At 54.5% G+C, this 15,450-nt stretch overlaps 5 protein-coding genes across 5 annotated transcripts; 2 read left to right on the forward strand and 3 right to left on the reverse strand.

Moving 5' to 3' along the window:
- Nucleotides 1-885: 885 nt before the first annotated feature.
- QC761_705540 (uncharacterized protein) lies at nucleotides 886-2,716 on the reverse strand. The gene is made up of 3 exons (XM_062882117.1): nucleotides 1,974-2,716; nucleotides 1,676-1,906; nucleotides 886-1,619 (listed from the first exon to the last, which is right to left on the reverse strand). Exons 1-3 carry the CDS (start codon nucleotides 2,143-2,145, stop codon nucleotides 1,222-1,224), a joined length of 801 nt encoding a protein of 266 aa, XP_062728123.1. The 5' UTR covers nucleotides 2,146-2,716; the 3' UTR covers nucleotides 886-1,221.
- TIF3 (Eukaryotic translation initiation factor 4B) lies at nucleotides 2,459-5,847 on the forward strand. The gene is made up of 6 exons (XM_062882118.1): nucleotides 2,459-2,716; nucleotides 2,846-2,899; nucleotides 3,037-3,081; nucleotides 3,207-3,287; nucleotides 3,352-3,636; nucleotides 3,696-5,847. The coding sequence occupies exons 1-6, from the start codon at nucleotides 2,713-2,715 to the stop codon at nucleotides 4,859-4,861; spliced, it is 1,635 nt and encodes a 544-aa protein (XP_062728124.1). The 5' UTR covers nucleotides 2,459-2,712; the 3' UTR covers nucleotides 4,862-5,847.
- A 91-nt stretch (nucleotides 5,848-5,938) lies between these two features.
- On the reverse strand, nucleotides 5,939-8,887 carry QC761_705560 (uncharacterized protein). The gene is made up of 2 exons (XM_062882119.1): nucleotides 7,150-8,887; nucleotides 5,939-7,092 (listed from the first exon to the last, which is right to left on the reverse strand). Exons 1-2 carry the CDS (start codon nucleotides 7,601-7,603, stop codon nucleotides 6,023-6,025), a joined length of 1,524 nt encoding a protein of 507 aa, XP_062728125.1. The 5' UTR covers nucleotides 7,604-8,887; the 3' UTR covers nucleotides 5,939-6,022.
- On the forward strand, nucleotides 7,809-8,189 carry QC761_705570 (uncharacterized protein; the record flags this gene model as incomplete). Its single annotated transcript, XM_062882120.1, has 1 exon — nucleotides 7,809-8,189. One exon carries the CDS (start codon nucleotides 7,809-7,811, stop codon nucleotides 8,187-8,189), a length of 381 nt encoding a protein of 126 aa, XP_062728126.1.
- Nucleotides 8,888-9,966: 1,079 nt separating the features above from the next.
- QC761_705580 (uncharacterized protein) lies at nucleotides 9,967-12,676 on the reverse strand (the record flags this gene model as incomplete). The annotated part of the gene is made up of 2 exons (XM_062882121.1): nucleotides 9,967-12,391; nucleotides 12,573-12,676. 2 exons carry the CDS (start codon nucleotides 12,674-12,676, stop codon nucleotides 9,967-9,969), a joined length of 2,529 nt encoding a protein of 842 aa, XP_062728127.1.
- Between the last annotated feature and the right edge of the window lie 2,774 nt (nucleotides 12,677-15,450).

Consider the following 15,450-nt stretch of genomic DNA (forward strand, 5'->3'; position numbering starts at 1 on the left):
CTACATTCACTCGCGCGACCTGGGGAGCAGTGCCATGGTGTGTGGGATCGTTTCTCGTTTCGTCGAGGTAGGTAAGGTCGGGGATCGGAGGACAGCTTTGCAGCAGTTGAGGTGCAGTGCCTGGCAGATAGCGGGACGGGAGGTTTCTTGTCAAGAGGTACACGGGATACTACCGATGCTACGCCGTGTGGTTAGGTACTTGTCATCATGGATGTTGGGTTCAGACTATTTACCAACGCAGTGGCGCAATTAAGGGCGCGGCAGGTAGAAAGTAGTTAAAAAAAAAAGACAACTAGCACTGGTATCAAAAGTAACAAAAAGGAAGTGCTCCGTGTGGAAAAAAGGGAGGGAAATTGATACAGAGTCGAGGTCCCAATTCCATTCCCCAAATTCCACAGGCTCCAGAAGTGGGATGGAGTTGCTGGCCTAGGGCGAAATGAATGATCGCTTTGATAACCAATGCCACCCTGGTCACTTCCCCTGGCCAGGTCACAACCCGCCAAAATCCAGTCTTGGCAGGGAGCTTCTGGATGCTTTTCTGCCGGCCACCACCGCCCATGTCCACTGCCAGTCGAGCCAGTCTCCCACAAGATCTCCAGGCCAAGCTCATTTAGCGCAGGGATCAAGGTGTGGGTGAGTGAGTGAGTGAGAGAAAACGCGGGGTGATGAATTGAATCTTTTTTGTTGAAGCTCTTGTCGAGGAAGCTTTGTGTGCTGCTGAGGAACCAATTGCAATCTAGACATTCCATGAGCTGCGATAGGGTCCCTGCAGCTTTGAGAAACCTTACAACCGTTTCTGCCGTGAAGCAAACCATTTGCGGCTGCAGATGGTGGCCCGTTCATTTGATAGGTGAAGCTGCAACAAACGGTGCTTCAAACAAATCAGACAACTGAGTCGTGAGGTTACAGTTGGCCGTCTTTATCCGAACACAGAGTAGTCTCGCTGCCATCTGATAATCTGATTGTACCTGGCAAAATATATAGATATTATATACACGTATTTACATCTCGTTCACCGCCGCACGGCCCTCCTCTCCAGCCAGTCTGTGACGCACTGGTTCAACCCATCCAAGATCCAAGCGCCAGTCGTTCAATTGCTTGGATAGGTGTCATCATGAGCTTTCCATACGATCCGGGCTTTCGTTGCCTCGGATGTTTCGCGCTCTCGGCCAGCTTTTGCACCAGAAGAAACGGGGATGGGGTTCCATCGATCGCTTAAGATTACCATCTCCACCAAGACTGACTCTGACCCTTTTTGTCCGCCTGAATCGGTGTATTATCCGTAGCCTCCTTGACTTCCTTTATCAAAGGAACCTGTTCAGTTGGCGGTGGTGTATTCCCCATCTTCTTGCTGTCGGCTTCCCGAAGCTCTCTGATGCGGTCGTCGATGAGGGCAATGTCAGCCTCTAGTCGAAGCAGTTTCTCCTCCAACAGATTCACATAATCTTGATCTGAAAGTGCTGTAATGGGACTCCAACTCGAGTGCCAGAACGGCTTGTTCTTTGAAGGATCCTTTTCCGCTTCTTTTTGCTTGGCCTCCCTTCTATTGGCAAAGGCTTGCCCTCCAGCTCCCAGCAGGGAACATACGATGGCTCCAGGAATAATATTTCGCGGCCCTCCTGTTGGAATGGTCAATATAGAGTTTGTTTTTGAGACCGCTTGGACTTGGACTTACGAATAGATCCTCCGACAACACCAGAGACTGCACCGGCAAAAGTACTTCCTTTGAGCTTGTCTCCGGGAGTAATCTTGTCCTCTCCTCCCAGAGCGCTAAAGGCCACCAACCGAGCAGCCCAGTAGCTTGCACCTAGGGCGAACCATTGACCACCAGCAATCAACGAGAAGAATACCGGTGGTGCACCACGAAGGATACCAGCTGCTCCTCCCATGAACAAGCCACAGGCACCTGATTACAACATCAGCAATTGTTCTGCTAGTTGCACTAAAAGGGGCTCAACGAGAAAGGCTCATACCAGCCGAGCCGCCCACTTTGAGGGAGGGGACTACAATATCCATCACCTCTTGCGGGAGGAGTTGTCTTTGCTCTTTTGACGGCATCTGGTCCCTCGGTGGCCTTTGTTCTGGTGAGGATGAACTGGGGTTTGTTTTCGATTCGTCGACCTCTGAAAGAGCGATGCGCTTCATTTTTGACTCTCGGGGTCTGCGCTCAGACGGCTAACCAAATAAACTTTTCTTCAGTGGGTTGGTATTCACTTGTGTGGTGTACTCAAACCACAGTGTGCAGTAGTTCAAGTCGATCATTCAGCACAAGTTTATGTAAAGTATGGATAGATACTAGCTATCTAATAGCTGTGAAAGCTTCCCCACTGCAGATGTGCCAAAGCTTCCCCTGGGTGTGGGTCTAACCTTATGTGGTCTAGCCTATAATAGAAAGCGGCCGATTCACTTGGCCTCTCAGCGGTTCTCAGCTGGTGGTGGGAGAAAAAAAAAAAGAAGGCCCACCAACCCTGTCGCTGCAATTTTTCGCTTCCCGCCGCCCGCAACAACCACGCACCGAGTTGACCCAAGGTTGCGAAACTTCCACTCCGCCTCCCACCAACCCGCCTGCTTCAGCTTTCGGGTCCGGACTCATCCATCACTCGACCCTTTTCGATACCTACCTACTTCTTGACGGATCCCCTCACGGTTCCCGTCATCAACTCCATCCTACGCGCTTCGTCTCGCAAGCGCGTGGCCAACTAAACCGCAATCATGGGTAAGCAACCATCTACCGCCTCCATTTCGCTACCTACCTCGACTGCCCCGCCCTCTGATTTATACCCCTCGCGACAAACACACGTTGCTACTCATGACCTCACTTGCTAACATGTCCTCTCCTCTCCAGCTCCCAAGAAAGAGAAAGCCCAGAAGCTGTCTCTGGGTGAATTCCTCGGCGAGAGTACGACCTCCCCTCCCCCTCTATGCCAAGACCCCACCGCCATTAAATTATCTTTCAGATGATGTTAGTGGTGGTGGTGGTGGTGATGGTGGTGGCAGCCTTGCTTCGCCCGACTGCATACTGACTGAGCAACACAGCTGGTGGTGTTTCCTCGTGGGCTGATGAAGTCGAGGACACATATGGTAAGTCATCCTGAACTGATTGAAATTTCTTTTGCGCATTTGACTGACCGTCTGTAGGTTCCGGTATGCACCTCACCGTCACCATCCGAATCACCTCTGGAAAAGAAAATACTGACCAAACCTAGGCACCCAGTCCTTCCCCTCGACCGACCGTCGCACTGGCCCCAGCTCGTATGGCAATAACACTAGCTACGGCAATGACCGGGGTATGTTGCACTGCTGCGATGTTGACGTTCACAAAGAAGAATCCTAATATTGTGTATCATAAAGGTTACCACTCGCTCCGCGACAACCTCCCCCAGGAGCTCCCCACCAAGCCTCCTTATACCGCTCATCTCGGCAACTTGTCGTATGATGCCACTGTCGAGAGTGTGACCGACTTCTTCCACGACTGCAACTGCGTCAACGTCCGCATTATCGAGGACCGCGAGCAGAACCGCCCCAAGGGCTTCGCCTATGCCGAGTTTGCTGATCTTGAGGGTCTCAAGACTGCTTTGACCCGCGACGGCCAGTCCTTCGAGGGTCGTAATATTCGTATCAAGGTTGCTGATCCTCGTAAGTTTATATCACATATACATGCCAAGTACCAACCAGCAAAGCTAACAGTCCTGTAGCCCGTGGTGGATTCGGCGACCGCACCGAGAGCTTTCGCGAGCTTGACTGGGGTGCCAAGAGAGGTCCCCTCGCTGACACTGGCGGCCGTAGCAACCGCGAGTTCGGCGACCGTAGACCTCCCCGTGAGTTCAACGACGAGAGGCCGGTTAGAGAGGCCAGAGAGATCAACTGGGAGAGACGGGGCCCTCTTCCCCCTGCTGAGCGCCCAGAGTCTCGCGAGGGTGCTCGTGCCCGCAACACCACCGACTTCAGCGCCGCTAGAAGGGCTTCCCCCGCCGCTTGGGGCCCCGGAGAAGGACGCCAAGGTGGAGATGGCTCTCGCCCTCCTCGCCGCGAGTTTGCCGAGCGCCCTGAGCGTCCCGAGCGTGTTCCTACCGCCGCTGAGAAGGAGATCAACTGGCGCAACAACATGCGTCCCGTCGAGCCAAAGTCTCGTGAGGGTAGCGAGGCTCCTGGTTCTCCCGCTGCCGCCCCCGCTGCGCAGCCAGCCGGTAGACCCAGACTGAACCTCACCAAGCGCACCGTTTCCGAGGCCCCCGATGTGATCTCGCCTGCCCCTACTTCCAAGTCGAACCCATTCGGTGCGGCCCGCCCCATCGACACTGCTGCCCGCGAGCGTGAGGTCGAGGAGAAACGCATCCGGGACAAGCAGGAGGCTGAGGAGAGGGCCAAGGCTGAGAAGGAGGCCAAGGAGGCCGCTGCCGCCGAGGCTGCTGAGAAGGCCAAGGCCGAAGAGGCTGCTGCTGCGGAAGCTGCTGCGGAAGCTGCTGAGAAGGCCAAGGCTGATGCCGAGGCCGCCGCTGCTGCTGGTACCAAGCCAGAAGTCCAGGAGGGTGAAGGTGAGCAGAAGCTTCCCGTCAGAACTCGCGAGCCTCGTGAGTCTGCTCCCAAGTCCCGCGCCGCCGAGAGTGGCAGCTGGAGAAGAGCCGGTGATGCCCCAGCCCGTGGCCCCCCCAGCGGTCCCCGTCGCAGTGGCGGTGCCCCCCGCGCACCCCGCCAGGATGGTGGACGCCCTCCTCGATCCAACGGAACCACCGATGCTCGCGGCCCATTGTCTCCCACCACCGAGAAGGCTCCCGCCAGCCCTGCTGTCGATGATGACGGCTGGACCACTGTTACCCAGCCGGTTAAGGGTCGCCGCGGCGGCAACCGGCCCCTTGCTTGATTGTATTATACCACACCACAACGCCCCCTCGCTTCTTTTCGATTCCCAGCACTGGCGCTTGCCCGTTTCCAACTGCATGTTTCGTCATTGCTTTGGATAGACGGGCATGGCGCTGACATCCGACCTCGTTCTCTCTTCCAGATGAGTGTCAGCCGCTAAAAGCTCTTTCCATCGATCACCATGCCGCTTTCTTCTTGGGGATGACGGATAAACCGCTTTTTCCCTGTCTGCCCTCCCTGGATGGACCGGCGCATTTGGGCGATCCCGACCGCGTTATGCCAAAAAAAGTAATGGGTTGTTCCTGCGTTTTTATTTCGATTTTTAGCCACGACGTTTTATGCACGGGAATGACACGCAACTTCTCGATTCTAGATTCGGGGCCCTCGCCTACTCGGGTGATGGGCTTTCAATGAAGGGTGTGTGGGGTTTCTGCTCGGTCGTCACAGCAGATTGTTTTTATTCTGCTTTTCCAATCGAGGAGCACAAAATGGCGTCTTGGCTTTTGGGAGGGAAACGGGATCCTTTTCTACTAGATATGGGTGGGAGGGAACCACGCAAGGGAAGGGGTCTACCGGATTTTTCTACCTGTTATTTATGAAGAGAGCTTTCCGTTGGTCATCTCTTTGTTGTTTTGGTCTTTTGGGGAAATAACACACATTTCCTTGTTTCATGTCATGTCTGCCTGCATTTGACCCGAAGCTGTTGTGTTGTCTTGTTCGTCAGGTTTTATTGTTTTCCATGTCTGAGGTGCTTGTGGGCGTCTGTCATGTTTTCGAACGTGACGAGTCTAGAGATGGGATGGGGTATAATCTGTGAGGATGATGTTGAGTGGATGGGTTTCATGGCGGATGGTGGAGGTGGGAGGATGTGTTTTCCCCAAATATTGTTCTCCCATCTAGACCCGAGGGAGAGAAAGAGAAAAGTGTGGAGATGGTGAAGATGAAAATTCTCAATGGGACTGATGTTTCGATTACATGGCGTAATGATTGTGTTGTTAATTGACCCCTATTCCTCCAGTGATTACTCACTAGCCATCGTCCAGATTCGTACCAAATTATTTAGCTCAAACAGACAAATAACCCAGCCCAAAGCTTTCCCCAACCCAAATCGAAAAGCCTTTCCCAACTCGAACAGAGACCTTTCCCTTCGACTTGACCACCCTTATGCAACCCATAAACTATCAAAAACCTCGCGCACCGCCCCCGCGATCCTCCTCACCATCTCTCTTATTTCTTTGGCAGTGACATCATACGCCGGCATGACCATGATGACGTCCCCCCTCCCTTGATCATCGGCGCAGCCCTGGGAGGCATAAACCAGGACCTGCCAATTCTTTAGTGCGGTTTTGTGCACCCTGCCCGCAATATCGAGTTCTCGCTCAAACGGCTGTTTTGTTGTCTTGTCGGCTATGAACTCTATCCCTACAAACAACCCCCTGCCCCTTATATCCCCCACGTTTGGGTGCTGGCTTAGCTGTTTCTGCAGTAGGTGGAGGAGCAACCCCCCCTGGGCGGCGACGTTGGAGAGGAGGTTGCGGGATTGGATTGTGCCTTGGACGGCGAGGCAGGCGGAGGCGACGACGGGGTGGGATTGGTTTGTGTGCCCGTGAGTAAAAACTTTATTGTGGGTGGTCAGGAAGTTGGACAGGGGGGTGGAGATCAAAAGCGCCGAGGCGGGCAGGTAAGAGGCGGAGAAGGACTTTGCTATTGTCATCATGTCGGGGGAGATGTCGGGTTCAGGGAAGGATTGATACGCGTGGAGATGATGGGAAGGGGAGGTGGCTGTCCGGCCCATTCCGCACATCACCTCGTCGTAGATCAGGAGGATGCCGTGGGTGTGGCAGAAAGATTTTATACCGGAGAGGTAACCAGGTAAAGGGGGGACACAGCCGAGGGCAGCGCCGACGATGGGTTCGAGGATTAGGGCTGCGATTGTCGAGGGGGAGAGGGTGGTGATTAGGGACTCAAGGGAGGTGAGGAGGGAGGAGAGGTATTCTTCCCCCGGGAGGGGGCTGCGGTAGGGGTTGCAGGGGGGGAGGTGGTGGAAGTTTGTCCGGTTGAGGACTGAGGTGAAGGGTTGTCGCCGGGTGGTGTGTCCTGAGGCGGATAACGACCCTATTGTCGTTCCGTGGTAAGAGTGAGAGCGGGAGATGATGTTTACCCTCTCCGGCTGACCGTTCCAGGCGTGGTATTCGAGGGCAAATTTTAAGGCGGCTTCGACTGCTTCTGAGCCTGTGTTTTACACAATTAGTATGGGTGGGAAAAGACAAAGAAGAGGGGGAAACTGACCAGAGGACATGAGATACATCTTTCCCATTTTACCGTCGGTGCTTTCACAGAGGAACTTTTCAAGTTGGAGCACGGGGTCGACGCGGAAGTGGGCGTAGGAGGCGTATTGGACCGTGTTGAGCTGGGTGGTGATGGCTTTGATGACGGATTTGTTGGATTTGCCGTGGCCGAGGCAGGCCACGCCGGCGCCGCCGCAGGCGTCGAGAATCTTGGGGCCGGAGACGGGGTAGTAGTAATGGCCTTTGGCTTTTTTGAGGAGGGGGAGGAGAGTGGGAGTTTGGGTATTGGTAGCATTGTCGTTGTTCTTTTCGGTGGGAAAGGGGTGTGAGAGTTCGGAGGATGAGTCTGACAGGAGAATGTCGGCTTCAGTTTTACCAAGGGGAGCCTTGGAAGCTGGAGATGGGAGAAGGTGGGAGCGTCTCGAAGAAGACGAAGTGGAGAGTAGTTGACCCATTTTTCTTGTTTTATTTCAGTAGATGTGTATGTTTCGAAGTGATGCTGTCTAACTTGAGAGATCTCTCAGTGGTTCAAGCCGGCAGTCTTATATGTTGATATCTTTCCCGTCTCTATGTCATACCACTAGCATCTCCAACTCCCCTAACTAATCTCCCGTCACAGTTCACAATATCATCAAGTCCGCTTCCGACAAACGAACCTCCATGACGGGTATCACCCACCACTACTCCCCTCGAGTCCGATCCTGTATCCATATCCACCCGAGCTCCCTTCCCGCAACCTCTGCAGCTCGCCTTCTCCTGGTTTTCTCTCACCCAAAAGCCATAACAGGACCCAGCCTCCCGTCCACCAATAACTTTCCACTTCATGACAGCATCCGTCACGAGTTCCCTGCATATGTCACTCACCCCCTACGGTTTACCCCGGGGCAGGAGGAGACAGGCGGGAAATCCCTCCGATGCAGGTCGCATATGTCAATGTCATGCCTTCTCTGGCTGCCAACACAACCCAGTCTCTGCATGTGTAACAAGTTCCCTGTCATGCCACGGCTCTCGCTGCCCAACATCGTCTTGTCAGCGCCGTAGCACCTCAAAAACACGAGTCGGGCTAGGTATGTAAGGGTGGCAATGATGCGAGCCTACATGCAGCCGGTGAAGGTGGTACAGCTAGGACCGGCGCAATCTCAGTTCTTGCCAGCCAAGGAGAGTCCTGCCGTTGTTGGCACGACATATCGGCAGATTTTCATAGACCAGGGACGCTCCATGCCGAATGCCGGGGTCTAATCCCTCTTGGTTTACCGAAGCACCAAACATCCCGACTTTGTGGCTGCCCTCCCCGAACATCGCTTCTTTGACAGAAAACATGAACAAGACACCCGGGCGGGTAGTCACATACCCGGTCTCTTATTTTGCTCAGCAGTTGGCCATGTGGCCAGCTATGATATGGTCCCGAACAACTAAACGGCAAAGGGGTTGGTCGGGAAGCAATCCGGCAGCATGCGTCATTCTTTTCGGAACGAGAGGGGGTGTGTGCTAGGGTGCCAGACTGTTGGGTCGCCTATACTTTATGCTTTCGCGTGCCGGATCGAAATGCGGAGGGGGAAATGTGAGAAGTGACGGAGGCAAGGTACAACGTCTGCCGTTTATCGGATGAGAGAATGTTGTGCATGAGAAGTGGAGGGGGCATGTGATGTTTGTTTTGGAGCATTTTAGCTTGTACTCTAGAACCTTGCTCAGTGAGAAAGAACCCAATCCGGGACGGCTGATGAGCTGATGATTGGAAGGAAGCACTGCCGGATGGAAATCGACAGCCACTACCTTGACCGAGGGAGCAACGTCGGTCGGCTTTGTGCCTGCCTGCCTGCCTGATGGCTTGGGACGGAACTAACCGAAAGGCATGTAGCCGGCCCTCAAGCTTTCCTCCAGGGCTCGACTTAGGGATCATGAATTTTCTCCATCATCGAGGGCTCACGGTTCAAGGTCGGTTTGCAACAACATCAACTACATCCCCTATCCGAATGACATCAACCAGCCTCTTTGTATTCAACACAACGCAACCACTCATCACCCATACCCGACACACGTCAAGGTCATGTCATGCCATATCCTGCCTCTGTCCGGCCCGTCTTTACACACTCACGCTCTGGACTGACTTTGAACCCTCCCATCGTAGCCGGAGTCGTACATACCTTAGCGCTCCATTAGCCCCTCCCTCGGGCCGCATACTCCAACCCGATATCCCGGCCCGAGCACCCTCACCGGGAAAGCAGGTTACCACTCAACCAGGACAAACAACATCTGTTTAACAGCCTGGCCATGGCGGCCGCACCAGAGATCTACCAACCCCACCAACCAGCATGGCAAACCCTCCGAAATGTACATAATCACTTGCAACCGTATCCGTCTCATTCCGTTGGCCAGTTCTCTCCGAAAGGGTAGTTGCCCGCCCCAGTTGGACAGGGGTCGGAGAGTCTCGAGCTTGCTATGAATCTCACCTCCCAAGATCTGACTAAGGCAGGCAGGCAACGACAGTCGTGCTGACAGAGGTTGCCATTTTTGGGTTGCCTCATGACGCGGTAAAGGAGTCAAATACATATACATAGTCTTGCCCGTCTTGTCACACTCTCCTTCCGTCACTTCATTCTTCCCGACATCTCTCCGGCAATTGTTTTTGAAGAAAAAACGGGCCAAGATAAATTCTCTATACAAAAATATATATACGTTTCCTTCCAAAGATCGAAAGTTAATTGAGGAGAATAAAAAGAAAAGAAAAGCGGGTATCTATCTTTGTTTCTTTCCTCCCAAAATCCCATATGCCTAAATACCACTTTATGTACCTTTCACTCCCACCAAATATGTTCACTCAACAAACCACACTCTCAGTCAAAACATCCCACTCCCCATCCAACCCCCCCAACTTCCTAAACATCATCACCCAACTGCTCCCATCCTCCTTCTCCGGCCCGAGTATGCTCTCCCTAACCCTATACCTCTCAGGCACATCATACGGCGCATCCCCGCTCCTCCAAAACTGCATCCCCCCATTGTTATTATTACCCCCTCCCATACCCCCCATCCCACCACCACCACCCATATTCCCCATACCCCCATCCCCCCATCCCCCATATCCTCCTCCTCCTCCTCCTCCTCCTCCTCCCCCACCACCACCCAAAACAAAGTCCATCCCATACCCATTATTCTGATACGGCAGTTGATAGCCCCCATAAGAATCAATAGCACTCAGCTCCGGCGACCCCTCACTCCCCACACTCGGACTCCCCACGCTCTGGCTCTGCCGCGAAAGGATATGCCCAAAAGGGGAATCATCCCTCGGAGTAGGCGGCTCAAGTGCAATCCCGGGAGCAACATTAGCACCAGTCGAACCCCCCCAGCTCGAAACCTGAGAATGCGTCGGCTGTGACCCCCCAGGAGCAGGGTTAGTGCTGCCTTTCCCAGCACCCCCAACAAATATCGTCTGCGAAGACCCCAAATCGTCAAGCGACGAAGCAATCGACGGCGCCACACTAAACGAGTGCGCAGACGACACCTCCGCCGCCGCGCTCGCATCAAACAGAAGCGACGGATCAATAGGCATATGATGCTGCTGCTGCTGCTGCTGCTGCCCGGTGGCCATCCCGCCATACTCGACCGAAACAGCAGTCGCACTGCTCGACACCGGCCTGTTATTACCGACAGGAATCGAATCAAACAACCCAAACCCCTGCTGCTGCTGCTGCTGTTGTTGTTGCTGCCCTGGATGATGATGCCCCCCAACAAGAAACCCATCCGGAAAAGGCACCCCCTCCAACCCCCCACCACCCCAGGCATCTCCCGGACCAAACTGATATGGAAAATGCTGCTGCATACTCCCACCCCCGACCGCCCCCGGCGGCGAAACCGACCTCTCCCCCCTGCTCCTCAAATGCTTCTCCTCCAACTTCATGGTGTGCTCCGCAATGGTAGCCATCACATTCGCCCTCCACAAGTTCTCCCTCCGTCCCGGGTTCCGCCTCAGCAACTCCAGCGCCGCCCTCCTGATCATGGGGTGTCTGCACTTGGCCGCCACAAAATACAACGGCGCGATCACATGCATCTCAAACGTAAACATGGCCGATAACCTCCTCGTATCAGGCCCACCACTTGGCCCCTTTGGCCCTTGCCCCTGCGGCGACAGCAGCGTGTTGATAAACTCCGACGCCAGAGGAATGATGGCAGAAAAAGTATCGACATAGTCGTCAAAAACCGTCTCGTGCCGGCTGAGGGCGGTGGAAACCCATATAAACGTCGTGTGAACGTGGACTTGGATCAGGGCGATGGAGCCGGGCGGTGCTTCCTTGGCCTTTGTCGACCGATACAGCGAAAAGGCGACGTTGAACTTGGCGAGCTTGCGGAGGAGGACGTCCTGCTCCAGCTCAAACGCCCGCATGTCCTCCTCGGGCACCTTGCTGATCTTGGCGGCGTGCGACTTTTTGGCGAACCTCAGGCACTGGTCCATAAAGTCGTACAGCGCGTACCGGACCTCGTCGATGGTCTTGAACACCATGGGGACTTCGGTCAGGGTTTTCAGCGGTTCCGGGATGGCGGTTGGCGCGCAGCCCAGCATCAACGAGGTGAGAGACATGCGTGTGTACATTGGCACGAGGTGCTGCTTGATGAGATCGATCTCGGGGCTTCTTCCTGTAACTCTCGGCCCTAGTTGTGAGAGGATCTGCCGTCCTTGCTCGAGGTGGATGAGCGACTCCTTGTCTTTGCTCTGCATGAGTTCGATACAGACAAACAGCACGCAGGTGAGTAATGGTACTAGTGGCCGGGCGTTGACCGTCCTCATTTGTTCGAGCAGGCAGGCGATGGCGCGGTTGTACTGAAACAGGGCAAACGAGCTTCGGTTCTCGCTGTCGTTGTTGTGAAGCAGTTGAGGCATCATGGCGGCCTGCACCATCCCCTCGTGTAAACTGCTGACAGCAAGGACGGCGTGCCTCACTGCTGGTTCCGTCTGGCAGATCTGAAGAACCAGCACTCGAAAGAAGGCGCCGTCGTGGTCGGCGGCGAGACATGGCGCTGTTACGTGCTGGAAGAAGTGAAAGGCCCTCTTCTCATCCCCGGTAGCCCATTCGAAGAGCGTGGCCAACGGAGCATGAGGCTCTCCCGCAGCATTTTGCCCCAGACCACCGGACCGGCGCCGACGTTGTGATATAGCTTTGGCGTCGAGGTAACCGTCACATCTCCTCCCCGTTTTGGTGCACCGCATGCAGAATGGCTTTTCTTCGTCGCATTTGACCTTGCGAATTCTACCCGCAGACGGGCGAGGAGAGTCCGGGATTAGCTTGTGTTGACGGAGCGAGGAGGGCCAGGCAGGGGAAGGGTGGTTGGTGGTGGGCAAGGAAGGGCTCGCGCGGCTATGACAGCCAGTTGCGGGTGGATGCAGGACAACGTCGTCAAGAAAGGAAAAAAAAAAACCCTCGCACTTACTTGCATGTTATACAACCCGTCCTGACTTTCTTGGACCCTTTCCTCCCAGATCTGATCAGCTGTGACGATGAAGGCGGGGACATCGAGTCCGAGTTGTGAGCCATTTTGTTTTATCGCTCTTGTGTGTCGCCCCAGTTGTTGTCTCTTCTTTGTTACTACTTCGGGTAATCCTGCTTCCCTAGCCTCCTCTATCCTCTTCGCTATTATCCTGGGCGTGTAAGTGTGTTCGTCCGTCCGGGTGGGCAGCTGGTCGTAGCACAAAAGCAAGTTCGTCCGAGAAATGGACCTTTGCCAGAAACAGAAGCAGCAACGAGAGTGGTCGAGCTCTTGGATATAAGTGCCAACGGCGAGCACACCCCCTTGCCAGAGCTTGGGGAGGAACCACACTGATGGGTGAGCGGTGGGCCGACTACCTAGAAGGAACCAACCACGCGCGGTTCTTTTTTAGCAGGACTCAAGGATCTCATCAGCTGCTTGCTTGTAACTTGTTGTGGTGCTTCGCCTGTCTGTGTCCCGCACACGAAAGACAAGAAGCGCTGCTCCGCCGCCGGGTGTACACAGCATACGTGGAGAGTGGAGGGGAAGGGGGAGGGGGAGGGGGGGAGAGTGGATGGGGAGCATGGGGCTCGCAGTGGTCCAAGGTACGTAGGGAGACGGGCCCCGCGGGTAGGTCGCTGGGTACAGCAGGTACCCTGCCAAAGCAGGGGGGCCAGATATCGAAGGCCAGGGAGTGTTGTATGGAAGCTACTTGGAAACCAGAACTCTACGCGCCCAGTACAGCGGTGCCAGAGAGGCACCTAGCCCTAGAATGGGTGCCTTACAGGTACCTCGTAGGCGGTGCCCCATAAATGCGCCGCAGAGTAGCAGCGGCCAAGAGCTGGGCTGGTCAGGCATGGGTTGAATGGAAAGGTTGCTTGCGGGCGTGCAGCAAGTTTATCCCCGATACTTAGTCGGCTATACGCCCGGTGGAAGGTAGGAAAGTGGTGGTAGAGTCAAGGCACCAAGCGGTAAACAGAGAAAAGTACTCAGCCATTCCTACCTAGTAGTAAGCTGTCACAACTGATAGATGACCGGGCGGATCTTCCCATTGCTGGAATCTCCTTCCTGGCTGGTGGGGGGCCGAGATATTCCAACGTCAGAGGGCGGGAACGGGGAATAAAGCCAGCGTTATGAAGATGGGACACGCAGCAGCGTAGTTCAAGGACCCGGTACCTGTCTGTGGCTTGTGGTTGCCGCACGCCAAGTGCCGTGAGCTCGACGGAGAGTGAGAAGCGTGCTCTAGGAAAAGCTAGTGTCGAAGCATCGTGAGATGTTGTGCAACCCAGGAGGGGAAAGGAACGTTGCACAAACTGCGCTTATCTGCTCAGACATCCCATCATGACTGGCCAGTTCGCTCGTGGCAACGAGCAATAAGAAGAAATCCGGCATCGATCAACCCTAGCTCTGCGCGGTTCTGACATTTCATGCACCTCTTCACACCCACCGCCGCGGTTAAGAAAGGCGCCATTCTCTATCTCCCGTCGTACACGGCGGAAACATGAGAGGCCGGGCGAGCCACGGTACTAAAGGGGAAGAAGAGGTGAAAGCTAGAGACCATATATCGCAGGGCCAGGGTCCCATACACGACGCCGTCAGTGTTCCATCGGACCCGAGCCGTGTGAAGCCTGTGTACGGTCTGAACCAGACGAACTGGCTCTTCTAGACGGTTACGGAAGCACTTGATTCGAAACTGAAACGACAACGCCCCCGTAAATGGGCCACACTCGGTGGCATCGGTGCTAGCGCTACCCAATCGAGCCCTCTGACCCGCGATCCTTCTCGCCAAGCATACTGCACAGTAGGGTGTATTTCCTCGAATTTTGTGCTGTGTCTGATTTCTCAGCCCTGTGGCGTGTGGGGTCGGTCATAGCTGTGGAGAGACAGATGTTAGACAGCATGGATGGGGGAAAGGTGGGGTAAAACTGCGAGGGCAACTGGGGGAAGAGAAGGGATTGCCACGATGACTGCATGACTAACGGATGAACAAGCGACAAAAGTTTCCGCGTAAGGCTCCGAGGGGCCTAAATGGCTGGTCACAGTATCGAGAACTGAGCTGATAGAGAATCCGTATCTGGAAGTATATCGCGCCGACGTTACTTCGCCCTAGGCGGTACAACTGATCGTCAGTCAACCCACTACAAACCTAGACACCTCACTAGGAATGTTTCCTCTCGCTGAAGAATTCTTTAGGAAACTAGTAGGTCCTTCGTAGTGGCCTTTAGCACTCGCATATCTGGGCCATCTCAACTCAAGCCCGCCCAAATCACTAATGATCCTTCGGGTGGTGCTGTGTGACGGCCCCGGGGCCCGTGATCCAAGGGGACGGCACAGCAACTCTTCCTTGAAACTCTTCGCCTGTCCAAATATCATGAAATGAAAACATATGAGGCGAGGACACCTCGTGCAGGCGGGTGCAGTGGAACAACAAGTCGGCCAGGCTCCAATGGGTGTACTGCTGCTGCCTACGGCACATTTATGACGGTGTATCCCACCCGCGATAACTTTCTTTCTCAGCCACAGACTGCAAGGTTCTTCGGCAAGTCGTCCGCTGCATGGAGTTAGTGAGGTTGCAGAGAATTAACCTTGAATGGATGTCCCCGCGCGTTGTCCAATCAACGTCGTTGGTGCGTATAGCTCCCTGGTAGAGCTCCCTGTCATAGTTGTTGTTAATATCTCTACTGCACTTTGATAAATAATCCCAAACGTTTACAACAACGTCACCTAACTCAACCGTCAACGCTGTTCCGCCGTCTTGCCGGGTTTTTAATTTCCGTGCTGCTCCCGGTCTTCACTTAACCTTATTCTCTCGGTCAACGAATTCGGGGAATGGGACTGTCCG

Source organism: Podospora bellae-mahoneyi, chromosome 7, assembly GCF_035222275.1.
Source record: "Podospora bellae-mahoneyi strain CBS 112042 chromosome 7, whole genome shotgun sequence".
Classification (NCBI taxonomy): domain Eukaryota; kingdom Fungi; phylum Ascomycota; class Sordariomycetes; order Sordariales; family Podosporaceae; genus Podospora; species Podospora bellae-mahoneyi.